Here is a 27,884-nt window from a genome sequence, read left to right on the forward strand (position 1 = left end):
TTCAACTAAATTTAGGAAAATTTAACCGACAAAAACTGAAAAAGCAAATGATGAAATTTTTATATTTTATTTCAAAAAAAATGGCTGTCTAGATTTCAAATGTCACTTCATAATAAAAACAACTACAGAATTGCTCTTAATTAAGGGTTGATCAGGAAAAATTGCAGCAAGAATCTTCAAGAGGAAATTGGCAAATTTTAGCAAAATTTTACAACAATACTCTTTTTTTACTAAAATATTTCAAATTTGGAATCGATGAAATTGAGAAAAACCAACAGTGCTAGGTACAACTGATTTTGTCCGCAAATTTCTCGAAATCCTATCAAGAAATGAAACAGAATGCGAAACAGACTGAAAACTCTTGAAGCAACTCCAAATGGTTAAAATAGGTGACCAAAACAACCTTGACACCAAAAGTATGTTTTAGTTCAGATGGTCAAAAAATGTTTTCAAATGCAATTATACTAGTTTAAACAATTAGGAGAAGCACTCTTGACCGGAAAAATTTATATCAAAACCTAAAAAACCGCTTTCACAAAACCAAACGTAATCGAAAATTTTTGCTTGCTTTGTGATAGTCTTTTCGATCTATTTTTCTCTTTCTCAAAAATGCAACTTGAAACTGAAATACGCATTTTCTCTCTACTCTTTACCAATTTGACCAAATTACTTTGTTTTATCTCCTTTCACTTACTGTTTCAAAAACAGTCCAACAAAATTACTGATAAAAAAGAAGCTCCACAAATTCTCCTGTTAGAGTCGTAACAAAAAGACAGCGCCCAAAAGCAGTTCAATTTCTTTGAGTTGTGAATTGTATATAACGTAGCAGGACGAGATACGATACAGGCACGAAATACAACTCAGAGAATTAATTGATTATTTGATAACCTCTCTGCTTGTTCGTCAAATTGACGTACCATAGACTCACTTGAGCAAAGTGAAAAAGAAAATGAATTCTAAAGGAGAAAAACATCAAGCAGAAATTTTGCTGTATCAAATTTACTTTGGAAAAATTCCTTATTGTTACAGCAAATCCTAATTATTATAAGATATTTCCTTGTTGTTATGGTATTAAAAATAAAACCACTCGAAGAACATAAATTGGTGGAGCCCAAACAACTCTGAAAAAATTCTCATAGTATCAACACCAATTATTTGATACCAAAAGCAATTCGACCAAAATTCCATTATGGAAAAAGATTGGAAACAGTTTCAACAATTTCAGTGAATCACATAATTAGAGATAAGTGGGGCATAGGGCCCTAAGAGAGCTGTTCAGATAAGATACAAAATACAAATAAGAAAAGAGATATCCGCAAAATTCCGATAGAAAATTTGATTTCTGAAAAAAAACTAAGTTACTAGTTTTTCGATACCTTACGAAACGAAGGAAAAATAAATAAACGGAGGCAAACGTTACATAAAATGAGGAGATATAAAGAGATGAAAGCAGTTGTGCGAAACCGATGTAAGCAAAAGTAATAGAGAAGTAAACATGTGAGGGTAAGTTTAATATTAAAAATTTCAGCAATTTGGGCATAAAAACAAGGAAACTTGATTTTTTTTTTCATTTTCTATTCTTGTCTTTCTTCTCATTTATTGAATTGAAAACTTCTAAAGCCAGCTCAGGAACTCTTTCAAATTGCAACTGTATGCATTTTTCATTGTTTTACACCGTTTCTAAATCTCAAATACTATGGAAAAAACATAAAAACGACTTACCATATGATACCACAATATTACTATTCATTTTTCTTTGATGGCAGAATCAACTAGAGTGCTTATAATATAGCCATTTGGGTAGAGTAGGTCAGCTATTGAAATACTGAAAACATATTTTTATCAAAAAACAACTTAATTTGATGTTTGAGTTCAAGTTTTGCGGAGATATTACACAATTTTATTTGAGCTCCTAAAAAAGCTCTCCCAAGAGAAAAAAGTTTTGTAGGTATTCTGACTCTTTCTTGGAAAGTTAGAGATCTATAAGTAAAAATAATGTCAGTATTCCTTGATCAGAATTGATAGTTTAAAACTTAGAGATATTTTTATAGTGTATTTGTATATGATGAATGAATTTTTGTGTTTAGTTTTTGTCAACTATTGAAACAAAATGTTTTCTGACTGTTTAATATGATCTGAGCAATCCCAGAGCTTGTCCACGTTTCCCCAACTTCCGAAATTTTAATCAATAGCATCTCATGATTAATAATTTTAGCATGCTGCAGCTTAATTATATCAAGAAAAACACAACATGATAGACCATTTTTCTCAAGTTAGCAGCGTATGTATTGAACCACATTAGGGAATTCATCAAATGATCTTTTTAAATTGAAACCCGTACTGATTTGAGTTCAAAATTTAACGTTTCTTTAAGAATATTAGTTATTTGAACTTTTTTGACAACCAATGTGGAAGAGATTCTGGTCTGTAAATATTTGGGTCAAATTCACTGCCTTTTAAATGAGAAGGCAGCCCATACTCTATTTTCAAAATTTCAAGGAAAACTATTGATGAACCATTTGTTGCAAGCGCTTGATAAAATCTTGGAAATAGCGGGGTTGAAAACCTTGATGAGAACATTACTCAAATGAACCCTATCAAATGATCTTCTGTCTTTGAATCTCTTCATTGTCTCAACAATCTCTATTGTTCTGGTATCAGGGAGTACAGTTTACCCATTAACTGTTTTGTTTTTTTTTGTTTTTTTTTCGGTTTCACTATCTATTTTCGAATTTTAGGAAAGCTTTCATCAAGCTGCTGCGGACTAATAGGACATGATTTTTTTGTTTATTAGTCCCGTCTTCGGGTCTTTCCCATTATAGCTCCTCCAGCTCAGTGGTCAAATAACCTATAGCCCCTTCCCCCCCCCCCCTCCTCCTCCCCAATTAAGGTAAATATATAGTGTAGTTGGGGGAGGGGGAGGGATATATTTTCATGGGGGCTATATTTTCATGCGAGGGGCTAAAATGGTAAATGACTCCGTCTCCTTTGCTAGGTTGAAAATATCCACACCTATATATCTTTTACAATTTGTATTCTCACCCGTGTAATAAGATATCAAAAGTCAAAGAGCAGAACAGTTGGTAAATGTAAATTGTTGCGTTTTTGATTAAAAATGCCTCAGCAAACTGAAGCTGAATTGAGTAATGAACTTTCAAGACTTACAAACACCATCGAGGACATGCGAAAACAGTTCAAGCAAAAAAACGAAATCCTACAAGAACAGAAACAATTAATCGACAAACAAGCTCAAACGATTTCAGAACAAAACCATGTCATTGAAAAAGAAAAGCAGCAGATAGAATTGAAAGATAATGCAAACGCGTACCAGTGTCGAATGATTGATCAATTCCAATTGGAAGTCGAATATTTACGGGATCAGAACAGTTCGCAATTGGAAAATTTAATGGGTCACAATATTCAAAATTCAACTAATTTTTTTGAGCCGTCATTACCAAAGTTTTTTCCAAAATTTATTAACAGAAATACTAACCATCTTATAATTTCAGACAGCACATACAAAAAGATACGACAATCTGATATTTCTTATTATACTGGGATTCAGTCTTATCCCTCTGCAACAATTATTGATTTGGGACAAACAATCGAACAGTATTCGTCAGGAGCAAAATGCCAATCACTCATTTTTCATGCGGGTCATAATAGTATAGATACGGGTGTTTCGGGGGTGGCAGCGTCTTAAGGGTGTTTCCAGCGTCTCAATTATGTGAAACTGTTACAAAAGCAATAAAAAAGTTGAAACCTCACCGAGTTCTACTTCCTGAAATTCCACAAGTTAAAAATGGCCAATATGGGCGTGAATCGAATAAGATTGAAATTGTAGAGTTCAATAAGCAACTGGGAAATATAGCTTTGGAGTTAAACGGAACATTTAAATGGACAAAAGTAGAGGTTTTGAAATGCAACATTACAACATCCAAAATATCCAATTATGGTGTTCATTTAAATTTGGCTGGAGTACAAAAAATTGTCAAGAGTATTCGGAACTATTATCAACAGCATAATAATACTGTGTCACAAAACAACATTGCACTGCGACAAATTCAGCGTTTTTAATCAATCCTTTGGTTGTGTCACCTAATGTTTTTGTCAGCACAAATGAACATTTCCAAACTAATAGTTTTTGCTTTTTTACTTAGTACCTCAAATGAAAAGTTTATATATTTGGTTATGTCACACAACCAAAATCATGATAATTATAAAGTCAAAACAAGGTTCCGCTTTTTTCGATTTTTGAATATGTGCAAAATAGTTCCTTTACACTTCATGCGCTTGCTCCTAAGTGGTGATATTCATCTAAATCCGGGTCCCTTTTCTCAGATTCGTGAATCGGACATGCTGATAGACATAGTTACAAAAGATTGCAAAAATCTAAACATTTGTCTCTTCAATGCACGCAGTTTAAAAAACATATATGACTTTTTCACTGACTTTTTGACAAATTTGACTCAAAACACAATAGTGATCCTAACTGAAACTTGGTTGAATGAAACAGATATTTATCCGGAGAATTTTTTTTAGTCCGAAGCACAAATTTTATTCAAAATCAAGGTAATCAAAGACAGGAGTAAATAAGGGTGGGGGTGTTGCCATCTGGGATCCTAGAGACATATCTTCAAAACAGCGAAATGATCTAAATGTACTCAATGAAAGCTTTTTTGAGTCCTTATGGGTAGAAATATCCGGACTATCGGTGAACAAAATCCTAATTAATGCTTATTATTGTCCAAATAAAAACTTGGGAAACTATTTCATTGACGAATTAACATCAGAGACTCCCTCGGCGTACTCAATCACTGACGAAGTTTTGCTTTTTGGCGATTACAATCTCAATTATTTCAACAAAAAGAATCCCCTTTATTGGATGAATTTGCCAGTAATTCCGGACTTACCTTGTCAAACACAGAAAAACCAACACGAGCCACCAGCCAAGGCGTAACACTAATTGATCATGGGTTTTCCAGCAAAAACAAAATTCAAGCTGTTCAGATTTTTTCCCCATCAGTTGAAATGGATCACTTGATTGTTTTGTACACTACCAATTTTTTTGTTGAACCTAAAAACAGGAAGCAAAGTTTTATCAGTAGAAACAAGAGAAAGTTCGATGCAAATAAATTTAGTCTCCATCTTTCAAATCAGGACTGGAGTAACTTATATCAATGTGAAGATGGAAATAGCATGTACAATGTTTTCATAAACGTTTTCAGTACTACTCTAGAGTTGCACGCCCCACTTATAAAAAGCTTTCAACCAGAAATAAAAAATGCTGAAAAACCTTGGCTAACAAAAGAGCTGAGAGAAAAAATCACAAAAAAACATGGACTTTTTAATATCTGGAAAAAGAACCCATCGGAGCAAGCGCATACCATTTTCAAATATCAGAGAAATTTGGTTAATAGACTCCTAAAAACAGCCCGAAAAGAGTTTTGCAAACAAATTTTCAAAGATCTAACAACAAGTAAAGAACAATGGAGTTTCATCAAAAGAAGAATTGGCAAAGAAAGGGAGTGTCTCGTTATAGACAAACTATTCGATGGTGAAAGAGAAATAGAAAATGAACTTGATATTGCAAATTGTCTCAATAAAAGTTTTCAAAATCTAGGCTTATACAATGGACAATATGTGAGCGCTCCAAATATTTCTCGCATAGAAGTTAGGGAAAAGTTTTGCTTCAGAACAGTTACACTAAAGGAACTCTATGATGCCATTGATTCACTCGACAACAATAAGTCTCCGGGTCCAGCCGTTTTTAAAGCTCGGGCAATCAAGGCAGCAAAGTTTGCAATTGGAACCCATTTGCAGTTTATTTTTAACACATGCATTAGTCAAAAAATTTTCCCGGAAAATTTAAAACTTGCTTTCATTAGTCGAGTCTACAAAAAAGGGGATATGAAAATTTGTGAGAACTATAGGCCTATCTCAATTACTCCAATGTTTGCAAAACTCTTTGAGCGTATACTTCTCAATCAGGTTAACGAATTTATGCAAAAAGAAAAAATCTTGAACGGTACACAGTTTGGATTTCAAAAACATAAGTCTTCTACAGATGCTGTTTTACAGTTAATCGAAGCACTACAAGAAAACTATGATAACTTTAAAATTTCAGTTGCCGTTTTTATCGATCTAGCTAAAGCATTTAATTCAATATCGCACGAAATTTTTCTCAAAAAGATTGAAGCTTACGGTTTTTCAGAAAGTGTAGTTGATTTATTTGCTTCATTTCTTAAAAACAGAAAGCTTTGTGTTAAGATAAATGATGTTTACTCAGAATGGTTGGAAACAAATCATGGTGTTCCACAGGGAACCGTTTTAGGGCCACTAGTTTTTCTTCTCTACATTAATGATTTTCGAGAAAAGGTACAAGGAAACTTCGACATAATTCAATTTGCTGATGACACATGTTTCCATTTTAGCAGAAACAATTTCAGCGAACTGGAAAAATCTGTTTCTGAAATACTGGAGAAAACAGATAATTATCTAAAGGAAAACAAATTAACCATGAATACCGGTAAAACTGAAATTCTTTGCGTCTCGAAAGAAAATGAAAATTTTAATCCAATAGTTTATCGGGGACAAGAATTCAAGCCACAAAATTACTGCAGATACTTGGGTATAATGATTGATTCTAAATTAAATTTTCATGTACAACTCAACAAAGTCCTGTCAAATATGGCCACAGCGATTAGATCCATATATCTTGTACGTTATCGGTTACCTCTGAAAGCACGATTGATGCTATTCAAATCCCTAGTCCTTCCTCATTTAACGTTCAGTGCTCTATTTTTTCAAAACTTGAAACTCTCTGAAATGCAGCGAATTAATCGACAAATCAATTGGGGAATTAAAGTTTGCTATATGTGAAAAAAGTTTGAGATATCTACAGATCTCTTAGAAAAATCTAACAATTTGCCTGCAGAACTTTTAATAAGCCAGATGAGCGTTTCAAAACTTAAGAATGATATTTCGTTATTGAAATCAGATGGCACTGAGAGTTTTTCTCTGAGTGGTAATGTCTTAGTAAGGAAAAACAACAGAACTGAACAGCTAATTCTCCTAAGGTCGAGCAGTCGATCATTACAAAAAAGAAGCATCCAAAAATGGAATAAACTTCCTCGTGAAGTCCGGACTATCAGATCACGCTCAAAGTTTAAACGCATGTTAAAACAGCATGTGCTCCAACAATTCAAACTTGTACCGTTGGAAAGGAACGTTGGTGGCTTCAAAAGTTATTTTTACCTTTAAAAAGCGGAACCACAAATTTTGATTTTTAACATTGTACTAATTTTGTAAATATAATTTTAAACTTTGTATGATTTTGTAAATATAATTTTAAACTTTGTGCAAATCATACATTAGTTTATCATCCACATTTGGTAAAAAATCAAAAGCTGTCGGGGCGGGGGAGAAAACAGCTCTCTTATTGAATGCAAAAGGTTCTAGTTCGGATTTAACTGACCTCAAAAAAGATGAATGAGGCATGACTGATGTCTGCTCCATCCGGTTGAGTAACGTCAAATAAACCCGCCTTCTGGCCTAGTCGGGCACACTTGCTCAATAAATTGTCCAACGTTGAGTCTGGACGTGTCACCAATCTCCCAACGTATGATACCGACAGGGTCTCTATAACAAAACCAGAACCTTGCAATATTTGAGACATCTTGCAAGAATCTTTTAATTTTTGAATCCTCTTGCAAGAATCTTTCAAATTCAGAATCACTTTGCAAGAATCTTGCGTTATTTGAAAAGTCTTGCAGGAATCTTTGCAATATTTGAACGTTATTGCAAGAATCAGGCAATATTTTAATGGTCTTGCAAGAACCATGCGTTAATTGATTGGTCTCGCAAGAGTCTTGCGTTATTTGAATGGTCTTGCTAAAATCCTGTTTATTTGAAAGATCTGGCACGAAACTTGCATTATTTGAATGGTCATGCAAGAATTTTTAAATATATTTGAATTGTCTTAGAGCAATCTTGAGTTATTTTAATGGTCATGCAAGAATCTTGCAATATTTCATTGGTATTGCATGATTCTTGTAAAATTTGATGGATCTTGCAATATCTTGCGTTACTTAAATGTTTTTGCAAGTATCTTGCTTTATTTCACTGGTCTTGCCGGAGTCCTACAATAATTGAATAGTCTTATAATACTTGCGACAATCTTGCAATATTGGAATGATTTGCAAAATTTTGCGTTATTTGGACGATTTTGCAAGAATTGTGCGTTAATTGAATGGTCGTGCAATAATGTTGCATTAACTGAATAATCTTGCGTGAATTTTGCATTAATTGAATAGTCTTGCTGGAATCTTGCGCTAATTGAAAGGTCCTGCAAGAATCTTGCGTCATTTTAACTCTCTTCTAAAACTGTTGCGTTATTTGTTTGGTCTCTCAAAAAAACTTATTTAAATGGTCTTGCAAGCATTTTGTGTTATTTGAACGGTCCTGCAAAAAATTTGCGTTATTTGAATGATCTTTCAAGAGTCTTGCGTTATTTGCAATATTTTGCAAGAACCTTGCAATATTTGAATGGTCTTGCAAGAGTCTTGCGTTTTTAATGGTCTTCCCAGAATCTTTCAGTATTTGAGTCGTGTCCGGACCAAACAGTCTCAGACGAAACAGTCTCAAACTATAAAATGTTCCCAGCCAAAATAGTCTTATGATAGCAAACAAAAAGAATTTTAGTTGTAGTCAACAAAGAATTAACAAAAATAATCTATGAGTTAAGCTTAGCTATGAGTGAAAATATTGTTCGTAAATGATATGAGTTCAAAACAAAAACTTATACACCACTTTGCAGTCATGCAAAAGTTGTACAATATTTCAAGCGTCTTGCAAATATCTTGTAAGGTTTGAATCTGTCCATCACAAAGGAACTTACATAATCAGTCCTCAATTTCATTGACCGAAAAATTTTTCCTAATAATTCTAAAACTTTTCAATTCACAAAACAGTACCTTTTTTATGGATCTTATTTGTTTGATTGATAAAGAAAATAATGATTATGCCAGTTAAGATATTAGTTTCTTCATTCAATACATGCTGATGAATTACCCTGATGTAAAGGTCTTTTTAATCCCTAGTCGAACTGCGGTTGTTAATCTTCCGCAAAAATCTCGCAAAATCTGACATTATGAGGTTATTAGAAAAAATTAACTCTTTATTTATCCAAAAAACAATGTTAAGAGGTAACATCATCAATGGTAGTGTAGGGTAATATAATAATAATAGCTTTATAGATAAAATACAGATGGCTCAACAAAAGAAAGTATTAATTAATCAGGTAATGCAATAGAGAAGGATTTAAGAAAGCGCACGTCGCGCTAAGAAACAATTGTTTTTGCCACTTGGCACGTTTCGAAAAAATTTTTAAATTCATTTGATATGTTTTTTTGCATCAAGTAGGGAGTTTTTTTCATCACGGACATTTTTGAACGTCGAGTTATATAAGGGATCAGTTGTATTACAAAGAGTTCTGCATGTATTTAGTTTCTGGTATCAACTTGCGGAAGTAGCTGTTTGTCCGTTTGTTTATAGTTAATTCGAAATTTAGGTACTTAATATTCCGAAATGCTGGTAGATGACCGCTATAAATTTTTCACATATGCAAGGCCCTCTCAATGATTCATACTTTCTTCAATAAGTTATGGTCTTTAAAGCCCAATTCATTTGTTTATCAGTTTTGACTTATCCCCGATAGAAGTACTGAAAAATAATTTTGATGACTAAAAACTAGTGACTCAAAAGTCAAATCGTTTTTGAATTGCGTCAACAGTTTTCTTTTACGAATTTTCTGAACTTCTTCGTCGAATTTTAGATGACTATCAATCAAGATTCCTAAAAATTTGACTGATTTGATGAATTCAATTCCTACTGTAAACTTTAATTGACTTTATGGTGGTCTTTTTAATTTTCGTTGTAGATATAAATTACTCAGTTTTTAGCATTAGGGTTTAGTGTATGTATTCCGGAGTATTGATAAGCTAATTTGCAGGAGTCTTCAAGATATGGCAAACATTGCTTCAAATCCTTATGTTCTGTGACAGTAGAGTGTCATCTGCGTACTGAACAATTTTTCAGTTACTTCATATGTTTTTTGAGAGGTCTTTTAGGTAAAGATTAAATAAAAGTGGGTACAATACTGTACATTGAGGCACACCTTGATAAAATTTTATTCAGTCGGACATGAGGATGTTAACAATGATTTGTTGCCTGCGATCTGTTATGAAATCAATCAGAAATTCCACAGCATTTTCACTAAAATTCACAGAAACAAAATCTTCAAAATTGTTATGCTTGATGGAATCAATTTCTTTTGACAAATCAAGAAGAGCAGTCGCGATAATCGTGTTTTTATCAATAGCAAGTCGAAACGATTCTGTGCAATACAAAAGAACATCAATTGTTGAAAAGGTCGTTTCTATAACCAAAATCGCGTTTCCGAAAGCAGCGTTCGTTATGCAAAAACTCAACGATTTGGTTTTGCCGCAGTCTGTCAAAAACTATAGATAGAGAAGACGGCACTGAGATATGCCTATAGTTTTCAGTGTTAGCAAGAAAATCTTTCTTGAACAGAGAAGTAACAAATGCGTTTTTAATGTTGTTGAGAAACTTTTTTTGACAATGAAAATGTTGATGACGTTCATCAAGTGTGCTGCAATTACGTCACAAACATTTTTTAAGTCCCATGGATGTATATTTGAGGGTCTTATTCGGTTTGACTATATAAAGATTTTTTTTCATTACCTCGACTTCTGTAACGAATCGAAACCGAAACTGGTTTTCTGCGCATACTAATGCAACCTAATGAAAATTTTTTTAAGTTTGCCGCTGCTATTGTCTTTGTTTTACAGATGAAGTCACCGTTTCTGGAAAATTTATAATTTGATAAGTTTGCCATTTTAATATTTTCTGACACATAAATACCAAAAGAATCTCAGTCGAAAAAGTTTTCTTGTTATCTTTGTTGAGTTTATCGTAGAATTCAAAATTTTCTATTTTGTTTTTGAGAAAATGGACAGCTCGGATAAATCTTTTACCAGACTGTCGCTTTGGAGCTTTAAGTTATCTTTATCATTTGTTATGAATGTTTCTTTTGCGCATTTGTTTTTAATGCAAGAGTCATTATGCTGTTGAAATACTCAACTCATGATCAACTTAACCGTGCAATCAATCTGCGCCAACTATGCGAAAAAATTTTTTTCGCATAGTTGGCACAGATTGATTGCACGGTTAATAGTTTAGACAATTGATAATAAAATCGCCCAACAGGTCAAAGTTAGATCCTATAGTGGAAATTTTGTCAATGTTGAATACTAATTCATCCAAAAAATCCATCGGAAATTAAAAATTTTGTGGATTGCAGACGACATCAGCAAAGAGTTTAAAAGTTGCAGTGGAGATTTCTTAAAACAGAGCTCTGAAGCTGGTGTTCTTTTTCGAAGTGTTTCGGGTTTTCGGGTTCAGACATTTAGGCCCAAGTAGCATGACACCACCGCCTCTAATTTTTGCTTTTTTTACTTAAATTGGGGTCACAAGTAAAATAAACAAGAGTTTCGCGGTCTATTTCCCATCGTTTGGTATCGTGATCCAACAAAAGCCAGGTCCCGGTCAAACCTATGATTGTATATTCACCAAAATCTCCCAATAAGGCTTTTAGATCTCCGCGTTAGCGATTTAGACTCATGCAGTTCAACTTTATGAACATCAATTGATTTTCTGTCTGTTTAACATGTTTTAAGACGTCAGCATAATTACTAAAGGGGCCTGGATTTTTTATTCAATAACCTCAGATAGAATTAGAAAAGTAAAACGTTTAAACACAGATTGCTCGCAGTAGCAAAGGTGATGCAAACGTTCAAATGAGTTTTTTTCGTACCTCTCAATCAAACCTATTATTGTTTGGTTTCGCTCTTAAACTCTCACAATATACTCTCATTATCTGTTACAGTGGACAAGACGTAATTATATAAAATGATTTCTATTAGATCAAAACACTTTAATGCAATGTTTAAAAGAAGCAATAGTAAATATCATTGAAGCGCAAGTCAACAAAAACTAACAGCCTCACATGTCTGCAAGAGTTTTGTAGCGAATGAATGAACATAACAACGCAGAATATTTGCCAAAACAATTTAAACAGCTCTTGATAAATGAAGGCGATCTCGCGCTAAAAATGCGTCAGAGAACATATGATAATGATAAAGATTCATTTTTAATTTGAGCCACATAATTGATTGACCGTAAATTGAGGTATAATGACACAGCTTCACAGGGCGCCAGTTATAGTGCATTAATTTTTAATGAAACGTGTAAAATCGGTTTTGAAATGGCTAGAGGAGCTAATTTTTGTTGGGCGAAACTTTTCCGACAAAATTGAGATCAATTTTATCCATTTTTGTTTGAGACCGTTCTCCATTTTGTTGCTGTTGCTGAAAACTGCCACGAGTATAACAGTATTCTTTTCCTTATTGGGATAATCAGCGCAAACTTGACTCAAGACTTCAAGAGTAGGCCCTGGATGAGAATCGACTTCTGATCCCAGCCTCTTAGTCGTCTTGGGTCCAACTGTCTGATTCCTGATGTATCCAAAACAAAATTTCGTAATACAGTTTTGATTTTTTGTTCTAAATTAAGGGTTTTTTTGCTCAACTCCGGTTTTTAACGTAACATAACTTTTATGTGGTCTGCTTCTATATCAATAGTAACTGTTGTACCTGCTGAAATCACCTCACTTTCACACCCATCACCTGTTGATTGATGTACGACAGGTGTAAATGCCCTCTTCGGTCGATAACTGGAACATGAACATTTTTTGTTTCTGTTTAACTTTAACTTCAAAGAATGCATCTCCTGTTCAAGATCTTCAATCTTTTTAGGCATTTATGGTAAGTTTTTACGCTTAGAAAGCTTTGAGGAATTGCGCATTTAACGTTTTTTTTTCGAGGTCAGACAGAGCTACTGTTTCATAGGGTGGTAGAAATTGTCTTACCACGCTATGAACAGTAGAGGTCTATGTTTACGAAAGAACCATAATCGACCGATAGCAGTCGTCAACAGACCATATATATATATATATATATATATATATATATATATATACATATTTATTCAGGTTCGCAGTCCCATTTGATAAATGAATAAACCGAAAAAAAGACAAAGGAGCAACATCGTGTATTTAAATCAATTTATGAAAAAAAAATCATCGTAAATTGATTTTTCTAGATCTAATGTCATCGTAAATTGATTTTTCTAGATAAAAGTAGAACAGCCAGAATTAAATGTTCAAAGTTTTTTATAATGCAATTTTTTGAAAACTAAAGTTTTTTCGAAAATATGAAAAACAGAAATTGTTTTGTTAAATTTGGTTTTTCGCTATTGTTGGGTATTACCAGCATAATTATTAGGACCCCTCAATTCAAGTGAAAATAAAGTTACCCAAAACTTTATGGCTAAAAACTATTGACGCACGCAACTCAACCTCGCTTTGACTTAGGTAGAGAGTAAGAACTTCCAGTAGACACAAAGACGAAAAAGGAGCTTTGAAAAAAATTGGTTGTTCCAAAAACGCCTAAACACAAACTTGAAAAAGAGTGTTAGACAATGAATAGTAAAACCAAACTTGATGTGTTTTACAATCCAAATAACATTCAAATTCCGAGAACTTGAAAATCAAGGCGGTCCATTTATCTTCTCTACTTCTACATGAAAACAGATGACGTTATATTAGACAATGCCCTCAAAGAACCAAGAATATTGGAGCCTCGGTAGAGATATTTCATCTTTTTAGATATGTCTTTTACAAATCGTCTTCAAAAAAATGACGAACAAATTTTAAAATTCTGTAACATTTCCTATTTCTAATCGTTTATTTTCAACAAAGGTTGTTGGATTTTTTTAAATAATCAAAAACAAAAGAAACCTGACAGACAAAAAAGTAAAACACCCGCTACCAAGTTTGCTATTCCAAAGCAGTTAATATTCTAAAAAGACAATGTGAAAATTTTGGTCAGTTGAAAAACGCTGAAAAACTGAACTAGAACGGATCTTAGTGAAATATAGATAATTAAGTGTTCAAGTGTCTTCAAAGAACAAAACCCATCAACAGAAACAACTTACAAATTGATCTCGAATAACCGGCGAGCAGTTGGCTTTGGCGGTAGCGAGCTGGGGTATAGGGATGCTAGAACTGGGGGGGGGGGGGAGCGATGACGGAGTGGAGGGGAGGGGGTTAAGCGCTTGGGTGTGGTCGGAGTAGGGTTGTGGGAGAGCTGGACGAGAGGGGTGTGTAAATCGCTAGTGTGCAGGAGGGTGGACGTGCGGATGGACGACTGCCTTTTCAAAACATTTTTGAAAAATCGCATTATTGGAGACAAGTAAGGCGTAAGTCTCTAAGAGCTGCTCGGCCACCTAAAGCCACCAGTCGCTAACTGTCTATCTGGTTTTTCAGGACAAAAAGTTATATAGGTCAGATGGAGAATCGGCCTAGCAAAAAACGCGTAAAGACCAAAGGATTGAAATAATTATAACAAACATCATTTGAGAACAATTAAACAGATGTAAGTAAGCAACAATTTCAAGACAAATAATTCGAAAAAACTAAAAACAGAACATACACCGACTAACGTCAGAAAATTGATCTCGAATGATTGGCGGGGCGTACATTTTTCTTTATGGGTGCAAAAACATCAAAAGAAAGTAGGGTTTTTGACCCCGACCTCCTGAGTCCGTTTTCTTCACCTCGACAGAGGCATTAACCACTCGGCTATGAGGGCCTTGTTATCGTTTCTCTAACAATCAGTTTTGTTTGAACAACAAAACTTATTTCGGAGTGAGAGCAATTGAAATCACTCAAAAATCAAGAAAAAGATCGTGAAAAGGCCACTTAAGAATTCGAAGATTATTCTAAAAAGAGCCGAAAAACGGTCAAGCAAAATATTTGCATAAAAAAGACCAACACATTTACAATAATTGCTACGAAATTCATTCGAGAGCAATTATTAACAAGAATAAGAAACATAACCGACTAACGTCGGGCGAATTGCTCTCAAACGACCGGCGAGCGGTTGGCTTGGTCAGTAGCTAGCCACGGGGGGGGGGGGGGGGTGCACCCGGGGGCTGATGGGGGCAGCACTGGGTGGGGGGCAAAAGCGCGGTGGGGGGTGGAGCCAATAGTGGGGGTGGGGATCAACAAAGGGGGGGGGGTGTCAACCTCTAAGAACCGCCCCTCACACCATAAATATAAGTATAAGTCTCCAAGACAGTTTGAGCTGAAACAGACCTGAAAGGCTCTAAGAGCACATAATGCCCGCTGGGCGCTACCTGTTTATCCCGTTTTTGAGGACGAAAAGTCAAAAGCGTCAGACGAAAAATTGGTCAAGCGAAAAATCGCATAAAAAAAGACCGACAGGACTAATATAATTGCTACAAACTTCGTTTGAGAGCAATTAAAAAACATCAGTCCAGGTTTGAACTTGAACAATTTTTCGTAATTGAAAGCAACGTAATTGTTACCAATCAATTGAAAAGACGGTCAATATCACAATAAGGCTAAAAACCCTCCGCAGATTATATCTAATCATCAGAAAACGCACCAGCCTTGAAAAAAGCTCCGAAACTAATTTGAAAAAAAATGATAAAGCTTGTGTCTCGCAACCTAGCAAATGCTTAAAATTTTCAGAAACGCAGGCTGTTTGGACTTCAAGCGAAGGGAGCATAGGTCGAAAATTACCGGCTGAACAAAATGATAATGCAACTTTTGTTTATCTTTTTTAATGATCACGGGTTTGAACTTACCAATATCGAAATACTTTATAAAGAGACAAATTTGTCCGGTTTTCAGCGGCATTAAAGCACGTCCTTCGTCAGCAATTTCCACAAAAACTTTCCAGCAATTGAAATCCATATCGGCAATGTCAAGCAGTTGAGACTTCCGACTCCATTTAAGTGGAAATGGTCGAAATGAATTGTTTCTTCTTAACATCATCGGCCAGATTCTAATTTGAGTAGGTTGTCTTCCATACAATTCAGCTATATCCTTGATCATGTTCTCATAGTTAGCACCATGAGGGACTTGACGAACCCTAAAGTTTGGGGAGTCGACCGAAATTAGATCAACAGTATTATTATTCTCTTTGAAATCATCCTCGGAGCACACGTGAACATCAATACTGTTCAAACTTCGAATTATACTTAATCTCCGTTCGTTTTCTTGTTCACGTTCTTCTTCGAATATTTCACGCAAATCTGAGGGAAGATTTTCATTTTTGTATTCTTTAAGTATGAATTCTTCGGCTTCTTGTTTCACATAAACCAGAAAATATGCCGAAGATTGAGGCCGGTCCCTCCTTTGACCTCTGCTTCCGAAATTGTTGTTTATTGACTCCCTTTGAGTACTTCGGCTGATTTTGTCGTCTTCAACACGGTACCACTAAAACGTATACAAAACAACAATAATAATTTGGTTTTCAGAGTCTAAGTACATATCATTAATTCAACACAAACCCGTCACTCATATCTGACAAGTTCAATAGGCTGCAAAGAAGCCTAGTAAAATAACGCCCAGACTAGTTTCAAAACTGGCTAGTTTCATCAAGAGACGTCAAAAAATAATTACAGGAACAAAGCAAATCTACTTCTTTTGTCAAATCTACTTCAAGAACAATCTACTTCTTTTGTACTTAAAATAAATTGAGACTGACAATACCGACAAAAAACGACGATAATCGACATTTAAAAAACCGTCAAAATTCGACAAAAAAGGACGTTTCTTGAGTCGATTTCTGAACGAAGAATTAACGTGAAAGAAGAAGGAAACAAAACTGAGACAAATTTTTAAGCCTTTACCCTGGATGTGGTTGCCAGGATAAGGTCCTGGGCCCAAAACAGGTCATTATAGTCCAGATGCCAGCAAAGCAAGAAAATTGCTATTTTAGTGGCTGATTCATAAAGTGTAGTTCAGAAGCGTTAATTAAAGGAACATGTTGTAACATAGGAAATGAACTCTACTAATGAATTGGGGAAAATTTGTGCGTAAATTGATGAAAAGAGTGAATAAATTCTGTACGGTTTCTGAACTGTATTGGTAAAAGCTAGACAAAACAGACTTTGATGACCCTTAGACACACCGAACAGACCCAATTGGTGAGCCAGACCCATGCAGACCCAAGATCCTGACTGGACGGAAAAATCCAAGTCTCGCCGATGGGAACAAAACCCATGCTGGCAACATGACCAATCGTAATTTCAGTCTCAAAGTGCTGGCAACATTAATGGCATTTAAATGTTTATAAAGGATACTATTTTTTCTGTAAAGATAAGAAGCCAAGTCCTGGGACTCTCTGAGCAGAGTAAAGCTTGATATTATGCAGATGGGTATGGCAACTCATGACTTTACGATGGCTATTTTTTGGCTATTTTTGCAATCAGTTGCAAGTTTCACACAAATGAATAAAACTCAAGCATTAGGTTTATCTGCCAAGTTCTAGAGTCGGTTTCTTCTTTTCAAGCTTATTGATTTATCAAAAATCTTTGTCGTATTTGTGGGACTCGTCAATAATGAGACCAATTGTTACGTATAATATCCCAAAAAAGACATTAGCTGAAAACGGAAAAAAAAACAAACTTTTCGCGGTTTAAGTGGATCAAATGCCCTATGCACTCTTTTAAACACTAAACTGTCTATACAAGCTACACAAATGGCAATTAGATCCAAAAATATACGCTCGTAATTAAAACGAGTAGGGGAATGCTTGGTGTGTTTGGTTATACTGCAGTTTTTCAGATTAGAGGCTTTGAGGTAGCTTGCCTAGGAATCAGTTAGATTTCCAAACAGTTTTTTTCGCTATTTTGAAAACGTCTACTTAAAATTATTTTTTCAAGCTAATGATGGAGCGCTTTTCATTTTATGTACTTGTTAGTAGGCTTTAGTGCGTGCTTTTAATATTGATTAAGGTGTTTCTTTTTGTTTGGTGTTGTTATAACTTTTTAGCTGTAGCTCTTCATTATTGTTGAACATGGAGAGCTGAAATTCTCTTTCTTAAAGTCTTCTTAGGCCTGGAAAAGATAGATAATCATACCTAACCACGTCTAATAAATTTAGTTTTAATAGCATTCGTGCTTATAATTGATCATATCGGGGCTTTTTTGTACACTAAGATACTCAAAATTCTGTTAAAAGTGTCTCAGAATCTACAAAAATGCATATTTCTAACCCACTGTTCAGATGAAAACAAAGAACGCGCCAACCAAGAAAAATCTCAAATTTTGTGTCTTGTGTGCCAAGTGGCAACCAAGTCATGGGTTTGCTCTTCACAGAGCAACCAGAAGCTTGGATCTTCTCTGGGTAGCAAGAGACCCCACACTTGGGATTTCTGAGGGCCCAGAACCCCAAGACTTGGTTATTCTCTCTCAGTAGAAACCTCAGAGAATATTTCTTTTATTATATAATTGAGCTAATTTTGGCTTCAGAAAACGCTTTTAATATTCCAAAACACGACCGCAACCGGTTTGCAACATTTTGAGTTATGACTATCAATATTGGGGATCTGAAACAAAAAAGTTTTGATAATTAATTACATGGCTGAATTGCAGATTGATTAAGATTATCACGCCCATTCAATTATTTTAAACAATCATTTTGTAGATTTCCTGAAACTCATTTTTTAAGATCGCAGTTTCAAATTTTTCATTGATTTCTTACGAAGAAAAAAATTATTTAATTTACTCTCCTATTAATTTTGCGAACTTGACTTGCTGACCAAACAATATTAGCAAATTTTGCGGAAACATTTTTTTTTGTTAAACCCGTATGCTTAACATTAAACTTCTTATGAAAAATATCAATACTGGACTAATATTTCACACCTTCTGCTTTGTAAAAGTCGTCTCACCTATGAGCTAAACAGTTTTGGTGCCTCGGGAGTTTGTGTAAGCAATATTAGGAGCTGGCTGCATCTCGAAGCATTATAATTTGAAAATAAATCTTTTTCATAATCATTTCTTTCCAAATTTGAAAGTGAATAAAATTAGCTTGCTAATGGTCAGACAACAGAAACTATAATTTGTCTGTGATCAACTGTCGGCAATCAGAAGATGAGTTTTATACCCCTGTATGTTTTCAATCGGTCTCTTCAACTCACATATCAAAATTGAAGTTATACTTGTTCAACGCAAAACTTGCATGGCAATATAAATCCTTGAAAAAAAAAGGAAAGGACAGAGAAGAGGTACAAAATTTCAAAAAAAAAACAAAAAATGGGTATTCAAAACTTGCTTTGACAAAAGTTTAAACGACATTAGTTCGGACCACATTGGAGTTTTAAATTACATGGACTCTTTCCGATTGCAGCCCCTAACCCACACAATTATAGCCCCCAGTTTGATATAAGTATGGGAAAGAGGAAGAGTTTATACCTTGCATACCAGAGGAGGATATAATGGGAAAGACCCAATTACACAATTTAAATAGAGTTTTTAGTGTTAACCAACAACATTATTAAAATTTAATTTTTTTAAGAAAAAGTCGGTTATCACATCTTCAGTAAACAGATAAACATAACCGACTAAACGTCGGAAGAATTGCTCTTAAACGACTAGTGGGAGCTCTAATCAACTGCAGCCTGCTTCAGTCGGGGCGGGGGAAGGGGGAGCTTAAATGGGACTAAGAAGTTCTATAGTGGGCTTCAAATAACCACATTAGAGGATAACATCTACGACTATTAAGATTTAAAGTAAAAAATGACACCAGTTTCGGCGCACTTTTCATTTGACTTTTAGTATTAAATTGCCGCCAATTGAGTTCAGCTGCTTGAAATTGTGACTGAGAGAGAATTTTAGATCACGCGAAATGCAAAAAGTCAAGGGCGTAAAAGTCACTCGAAAAGTCAAAATTGTCAAGCGAAAATTTTGCATAAAAAAGACACACACTTTTACAATAATTGCTATGAACTAGGTTCAAGAGCAATTAATTACAAAAACAATTTGTTGAATTTTTATCTTGCACATTTTTTTCAACCAGTTGAAATTGCCTCTGTTTTTCATTAAATTTTGATGAAATTTTGAAAATATAACTCCCAAAGAACTGGATCAAAAAAATTTAAGCTGCATTCGAGAACAATTAAAAAGAGAATTGGTCATTAAATAATCCCCGGAAGGTGGGCAAAGAAGAAAAGACTAACGAAAAAAAATGAAAATCCCAACTCGATAAGATGTTATTGCGATTTTTCAATTTGACCCCCTCAGCTTAATGAGAGTATAATATATTTCCACCCTACAAACGCACGTGCAAATGCGCGTTTTTACATAACTATTTACTGTGTATTGGCACGTGGGGGTACAGTCGGAAAAGGTTTCATAAATGCAAACCGGGCCGAGGTCTCAATTTTAAGTTAGATTGGCGGCGAATGCGTTGATTCTGAGTAAGATCAATGCTAAAAGCGTTGAAAAGAAAAATATCATCGTTCTTTAGGGTTGATCTTAACTTTTCCATGCGTAGAGCTCACGTAATTTTAGCGTTCATAAGCGTTGTCTTACAAAACGCGGGAGTTTATAAGCGTTGATATTACACAACTCAAGCATTTATAACCAACCGTTCATATTACATAACTCTTATGTTACAAACGTCGACATTACCCAACACTAGCGTTCATAAGCGATGAACCTGCACAAATTTAGCGAATATAGGAGATGATATACCACAAATTTACCTCATCTAAGCGTTGATCTTATATAAGTTTCGAACATCTCAGCGTTGATTTTGCATGTTGATTTTGAATAACTTTAGGGTATCTAAGCGTTTCTCTGACGTAAATTGAGAGTATCTAAGCGTTAATCGTAGATATATTTAGCGTATCTAACTTTTGATTTTACTTAAGTTACCGTAACTAAATATTGATCTTATATAAGTTTAGCGCGTCTATGCGCTGAGTTTAAATAACCTTAGCGGTTATAAGCGTTGAACTTACATAGATCTAGCGTTTATGAGCGTCGATCTGACAGAATTCTAGCTTCCATAAGCCTTGAAAATAGATGAGTTCCTTTTATGTATGCGGTAATCTCACAAAGTGATGGTTTCATAGAAACATCAAGGAACCTAGAAATTGTCTTTATTAAAGATTCAAAGAACGAAAGAAGAACTTCCCTGGCGAACTTTGTTGCTACGTCGATAAGCAACGGCCACAAAACTAATATCAATTCTAATTTTTGCTTGGCGCTATCATTATCTTGTTGTATCAGATGTCAGAAGTAATTTCTCCCAACCCACAGAAACTTGATTCTAACATCCACCTACCTCCAATTAAGGAACTCGATTGTATCTAGGCGATATATGATTCCCATTAAATATTGATGAAAATCTCCTCCAGGAAAGTAAGATCTACCCACATGTCAATCTAGTCGAACAATTTTAGCTAATCTAACCTCTCTTTATTTTTGCATAGAGAACAACTATAATATATTTTTATATTTTCAGTTCCCATTTTAATTTAAAATTCAACTATTTGAAATCCCTTGGACCCGTGCTATCGACCACTATAATGGTGTTCAGACCACCACCAGACAGTTAAATTTTGGATCTAGAGAATGCAAATTAGCTACTGCGTGGATTATGTTTTTTGTGGCGAAACGTCGCGCAGAAAAGAAAGAGGACAAGATCAACGTCGATGGTACTATACTGGGCCTACAAGTAACCAATATCCTTCTTAGTATGTTTGGCCAAGATGCAGTTATTAAATTCAGGAGCCTAATGAGTCCCAGGAAATTGATAAACTCTCCGTATAAAGACTTCCGTTCGGCTATTCAAAATAATGTTTCTTCTAAAGAGAGAGTAGTAACGAGGCAGAAGGGGCTAAAAATATGTTCGTAACAAGAGGTATCGGGAAGTCAGACGACAATTTCCTAGCACGTCTTAGAGAAGAAGCAAGCTATTGTGACTTCGAAAAACCCCGAATAGGAGGTTTCATAAAAACGTTTATCTCAGGTTTCAGAGAGCCAGAAGCAAAATTTAGACCACTAGAATGCATTAACGCAAAAACTGCAATGTTGGTTACTGAAACTACCAAAAGTTTACAGTTCAGAAATCAAGCAATGGCCTTTGGAAGTTCTTCATCCGCAAGCTTTTTTTTACAGTGAAAGAATTAAATGGGTACAAATTCAAATGAAAAAATTACGGCTAATAGAAGCAACTAAACATTCACTAGATGTAGAGGTTAGCCCAATTATAGTAGTCCTATGAAAAACCTGTAAAAAGATGAGACACATCTCAAAAACATGTAGAAGCAAATCCCAACCAAATTCATTTGAAGACAATATACAAAATAATTTTTGTGACAATGAAAACTTTTTTTGTAACCAGCATATCGAGCATCGGAGATGGGATTTTTTTTAACCAAGGAACAAACCTTTAGCATATTTGAGGCATGAGAATATATCTCAAAAAAACTGCAAGGTAAAAATGCAGGTAAACCCAGTTGCAGATAGCACAGTGATATCATCAAAAAATTGGATTGAGCTTTGTAAACCTCAGTTGCATGGTATAAGACATCTCGAAAATTATGATGGTCATCAATTAACGCTTTTGGGATCACTTACTTGTGACGTCAAGTGGAATGGACGTAGGCACACACAAAAACAACTAGCAAGTGTGCAGTCTGATAAAGAATTTGAATTAGTTGGTAGAGACCTTCTACCCACCTACCTGCTGTGAAGGGTTGCCAAGTTCATGTAAAGCTGATACCAGTCTCACAGCCAATGTTCTGCAAAGCTAGAAAACTTCCCCTAACTCTTCAAGATAATGTCACAGAGAAGCTGAAACAGTTGGTCAGATAAGCACTTGAACCGGTACAGCCAGGAGGAGTCACTAAAGCATTATCATTGGTACAGCAGCGAATGAAGAAATGAGAAATGAGAGTCTGTGTGGACTTGGACGTGCATATTAATGGCAATGTCCTGGATGTGGATTATCCGATACCAGACAGGCAGACGATCTTCCACAACCTACATGGTGCATGAAACTTTGGCAAAATTGACCACATAGGTGCCTACTATCAAATTGAACTTGACGAAAAAGCAAAAAACATATGCAAATTCAACACATCTCAGAGACCGTTCAAGATTTACTGAATATCTCAAATGTATTGTGATCTTTCAGGCCCATGTGTTGGCCTATGGAACTACCATGGAGCAGTTTGACAAAAAAAATGCTCGCAGTCAAGAGTCGACTACGCGAGAAAAACTTTTCTATAAATGAGAAAAAATCTAACTCAAAACCAGTCGATAGTGTTGGCAGACTCAATTGGGTGAGATTTTTGGGATGCTCCATTTCAAATTAGGAGATAGCACCAGATCCCAAACATAATGACAAAAAGGCAAACGCACTTCCTAACAACGAAAAAATAGAATTGTTTGTTGGGCTAGCAAAACTTTACGGAAGAAAGATAACTGATTTTGCAACAAAATTGCTACCCATAGTTAAAACCAGGAATGCCAGTTTCCCATGGGTCAAAAAGCAACGGTAAACCTGTGAAAAATGAACTATTTGCTAACCCAATCGTAATGCCACATATTTTACAAAAAGAAAAAACTGTTACTGATGACGCCTCTGAAAAAGCTAATGTGTTCAGAAAGCTGACTCCAGTGGAATAAAACTACGGAAACATAGAGCGGAAAGCACTGGCAATTGTTTTTTGGTTACAGGATTGAAGCAATTTTTTCTTGGAAAACGATTTACCCTACAGACGGACCACAAACCACTCAAGTTTCTCTTTGCATCAGAAGACGAGATCCCAAGACAGAATCAACTAGAATCACAAAATGGGCAACAACTCAAATTGGTTTCACCTTTGAATTGACGTTCATACCAGGAGAGCAGATACCCTATGCAGATAGTTTGAGCAGAATGGATTTTGACGACGACGTATCCGACAGCGACCGAGTTTCCTTCGCAATAATTAACACCTACTTCGCTCAAAGTGACTTGGTAACCCAAGCAGAAATCAAAACTGAATGTGGAACAAACAAACTTTTTCAAGAAAAATAGAAACGAATCAAAAGCGGCAATTGGAAACAATGTTCAGAAGCGGAAAAAGGTTTCGAACAACAGAAAGATGTCTGACTATATACAATGGAATCATCTTCAGAGGCGTTGTTCCTTTCATTCCACCCAACTTGCTACATTTGTTTTGGCAAACCGCATGAGACACACCCTTCGAAGAATGCAAATAAAGTATCAGTCAGAATGTTAGCATGGTGGCCTGACATTACCCAAGACGTTCAATATTTTGTTAGTAAATGTAAGAATTGTCAAATGAACAGGCATAGCCTGGGAAAAACAGTCTCTACGTGGCCCACGTTTCGGAACGGCACCACATGAATTGGGGTTATAATAAGGACCAAGATTCTGGCTGGATAGAATATTTCCCCATGGGAAATAGATAATCAGAAACATTTAAAATATTTGTTAGTCAAATCTTTGCAAGATTCGGAATACCAAAAACTTTAATATCTTATAATGGTCCTGAATTTGCAGGTGGTGATTTTAAACAGTTGTGTGAATCACTGGGAATTAAAATAATGGTATCATCCGTCTATCATTCAAGAGATAATGGACTAGCTGAAAGGGAAGTTAAGACAGTGAAGTGGGCACTTCAAGCGTGGAGTCCCAATCTTAATGAGTCATTTGAAGCCTTCCTGCAATGGGCACTGATGTCAAACACGAGGGGCAAAATTCCAATTGAACTTCTATTTTAACAGTGACTGAGACTACCAGCAATAGCGGATTTCGATCAATTTCGATCAAGGACTATTCAATTGGGGGACAACCAATCTGCAAGACCAGACGAGAAAAATGTGAAAACGGAACCGCCATTGAAGAGACCATATTTCAATCAAAACAACAACTTCAGAACACAGATTTGGGACCTTTACATCGAAATAAAACTTCTGCAGCCACATAAGCTGCGAAGCACTAACAATCCTAATCAGAGCTTTCACGAACATCAACAAGAAACAAATAACAACCCGACAGATTTGGAGAATCTATACCCACAAACCTGCTTAAAAACGGAAGGTTGGATGCGATGGTTTCAAGGAAACATCGAGGAATATCGAAGTTTTTTGTACTGAGGTTTCAAAGAACGAATGAAGAACTTACCTGATAAAATTTGTTGCCCTGTTGAAAGGTGATGGTTACAAAACTAATTTCGATTATGTTTCTGTTTAGCGCTATCATTATCTCATTGACGTATCAATCAGATGTCAGAATAAATTCTTCTCCCAGAGAAATCTGATTCTAACATCTACTGACCCGCAACTAATGAATTTGATTGTATCTACGTCATATATTATTCTCAAGATAAGCTGATGAAAGTAGAAAATTACCTCCGGGATTCTGAACTAAGATCAATTCATCAGTAAATCAAGTAGAATGTTATTAGCTAATCTAAATTTTCTCTGTGTTTTTTGCATAGATAACTACTATAAATAAGAGATAAGTTTTGTATATTTTCAATTCCAATATTAATTTAAAGATCAAGTTTTTGAAATCTTTTCACACGTTTTATCGACATACACAAAGGTAGAGTATTTAACCGTTGTTTTTACATAAAGTTAGCGCTTCGAAGTCTTGATCTTACATAAGTTTAACATATCTAAGCTTTGGTCTTAACTACTCTCAGCCTATGTTTTCGCTGATCATACATAAGTTAAGCCTATTTATATAAAGATCTTACATAATTTTAGCTTAGCTAGGTGTTGATCTTGCATAAATTTAGCGGCTTCTACGCTTTGATCTTACATAATTTTAGCATATCTAAGCGTTGATCTTACTTAATTTTAGCGTATCTAAGCGTTGATTCTACATAAATTTAGCGTTTCTAAGCTTTGACCTTTCATATTTTTAGCGTATACACGTGTTAATCTTACTTAATTTTAGCGTATCTAAGCCTTGATTTTATATAAATTTAGCGTTTCTAAGCTTTGATCTTACATATTTTTAGTGTATCTACGCGTTGATCTTACTTAATTTTAGCGTATCTAAGCGTTGATCTTACTTAATTTTAGCGTATCTAAGCGTTGATCTTACTCAATTTTAGCGTATCATCGCGTTGATCTTACTTATTTTTAGCCTTTCTAAGCGTTGTCTAACATAATTTTAGCGTACCTTAGCATTGATCTTACTTAATTTCAGCGTATCTAAGCGTTGATCTCACATAATTTTAGCGCATCTTAGCGTTGATCTTACTTAATTTTAGCGTGTTTAAGCATTGATCTTGCACAAGTTTGTTGTATCTAAGAGTTGATCAAACAGGTTTAGAGTATCGAAGCGTTGATCTTAAGTTAAGCGTATCTCGTTTACACCATATGGGAATAGATTCTCACTTGTAGGCCAATCTTTGTGTACAGGAAATAGTGGCCACTGTCGGCACTGCAGCCTTGATGGACTACAACAGTTCTCAGACTGTAAACTGATCGGAATCCATCCGCATTCTCATACGGCACTCCCTCGTCATACCGGCTCAGATCAAGCACCTCTGGGAACTCGTAGCTGGTTAAAAATCAATTCTGCTATGCTCTTATACATAATCTTGGATCTTTTCCGTTTCTCCATCCAACCCCCCCCCCCTTCCCCAAGCTTAGTGGCTGCATATTATTTGCACCCCCGATGCCATATTTTTACATAATGATTCACTACGCAATGACACATGCTCTGTAACTGGGAGGGGGTGCATACAGTACTGGGGGGGGGGGCACAATTGGAAACGACCCATAATCTTTTTAAAAGGTCTCTATAAATGGCACTCATTTTCCTTGAAAGTAAGTTTAATTCGGTACCGGTAGAAATTTTTATATGGTTGTTGTGTTTGTCTGGTCGAACAGGGGTGCAATTCAAATTGACCATCATTTTTTCTTTCAAATGGGCTCGAGTCCGCCTCTATAATCCGAATATCTTGCGTTCTTGGGGTCAGCCGCACTAAGTAAATTTGAGTACAGCGAGGTGGTGTGAGTTTGGTCAGAAGCTGACTCGGTCTGGAACCTCAGCCTCGAGTTCCCGGAAGAAAACCTTTTATTGTAGCGCTACCCGTGCAAAAAGATGTAAAACATCCACCTTGTGGAGTTCATTATTGGTCAGGCAAAGGGCGGGGGTGAAGTGCGTTTTCATTACACGGATGAGGTTGCTGGTCAACCCAGGGCGATGTCCGCGTTCAAAATCAGGCATACGAGAATACCCATCCAGACCGTTTTTGCGTAAGAAAGTACCCAAGCGAACCGAAATCACCTATGATCCAGACTTGGACTCTTTCGAAGTTTCAGTGCGTTCATGTGTTCGCTCACAAGTCCTTATGAACAGACCCGACCAGAGCAAAAGAGATATGATCCAGACTATGGTTCGTTCAAGTTGTGAAAATGCTCAGGCAGACAGAAAAAGTTCATGTTTCAGAGTTTGCCTTGTTTGTGTTTAAAGAAAGGGCCGAGTTAACTTAAGTGCTCTTTTCACAGCTTAGAAAATTGTGAAGTCAAGTTTGGTGAAAAACCTAAAAACGCACCAGAAACACCCGGAGAAAAGTGTAGATCAAAAGGATTCCATTTAGGTCAGTGTAGGAATCCATTTAAAGACTTAAAAAAGAGTGCCGTATGAAAAGGGCCTCGGTTATATTCTTAGGCTTTAGGAAAGTTCTCAAACAATTGTTTCTGTGTTCAAAGACGTTAAAGAGAGCTCGTGAAATAATATTAAAAGCCTAAAATTTCAAATATATTAATATATTGCTTCGTGATATTTGTTTTGTGTATCTCCGGTTTGTGTGGTGAGCACTTGTGGTACACAGAAACGTTTAAAGACGTGCATAGTTTTAGCTCGCCAATGGCGAAGTTTT

At 35.5% G+C, this 27,884-nt stretch overlaps 1 protein-coding gene across 1 annotated transcript in view; it reads right to left on the minus strand.

Moving 5' to 3' along the window:
- LOC142354097 (ubiquitin carboxyl-terminal hydrolase 7-like) overlaps nt 1–27,884 on the minus strand; it is a 116,554-nt gene that overhangs the window by 13,095 nt on the left and 75,575 nt on the right. The window contains exons 8-10 of the mRNA XM_075406369.1: nt 26,392–26,557; nt 15,814–16,447; nt 7,478–7,641 (exon numbers count right to left, since the gene is read on the minus strand). Of these exons, the coding sequence (XP_075262484.1) occupies nt 7,478–7,641; nt 15,814–16,447; nt 26,392–26,557 (964 nt within the window). The remainder of the gene's footprint in view (nt 1–7,477; nt 7,642–15,813; nt 16,448–26,391; nt 26,558–27,884) is intronic.

The sequence above is a fragment of the Convolutriloba macropyga genome, chromosome 15, assembly GCF_964194025.1.
Source record: "Convolutriloba macropyga chromosome 15, txConMacr16.3, whole genome shotgun sequence".
Lineage (NCBI taxonomy): Eukaryota > Metazoa > Xenacoelomorpha > Acoela > Convolutidae > Convolutriloba > Convolutriloba macropyga.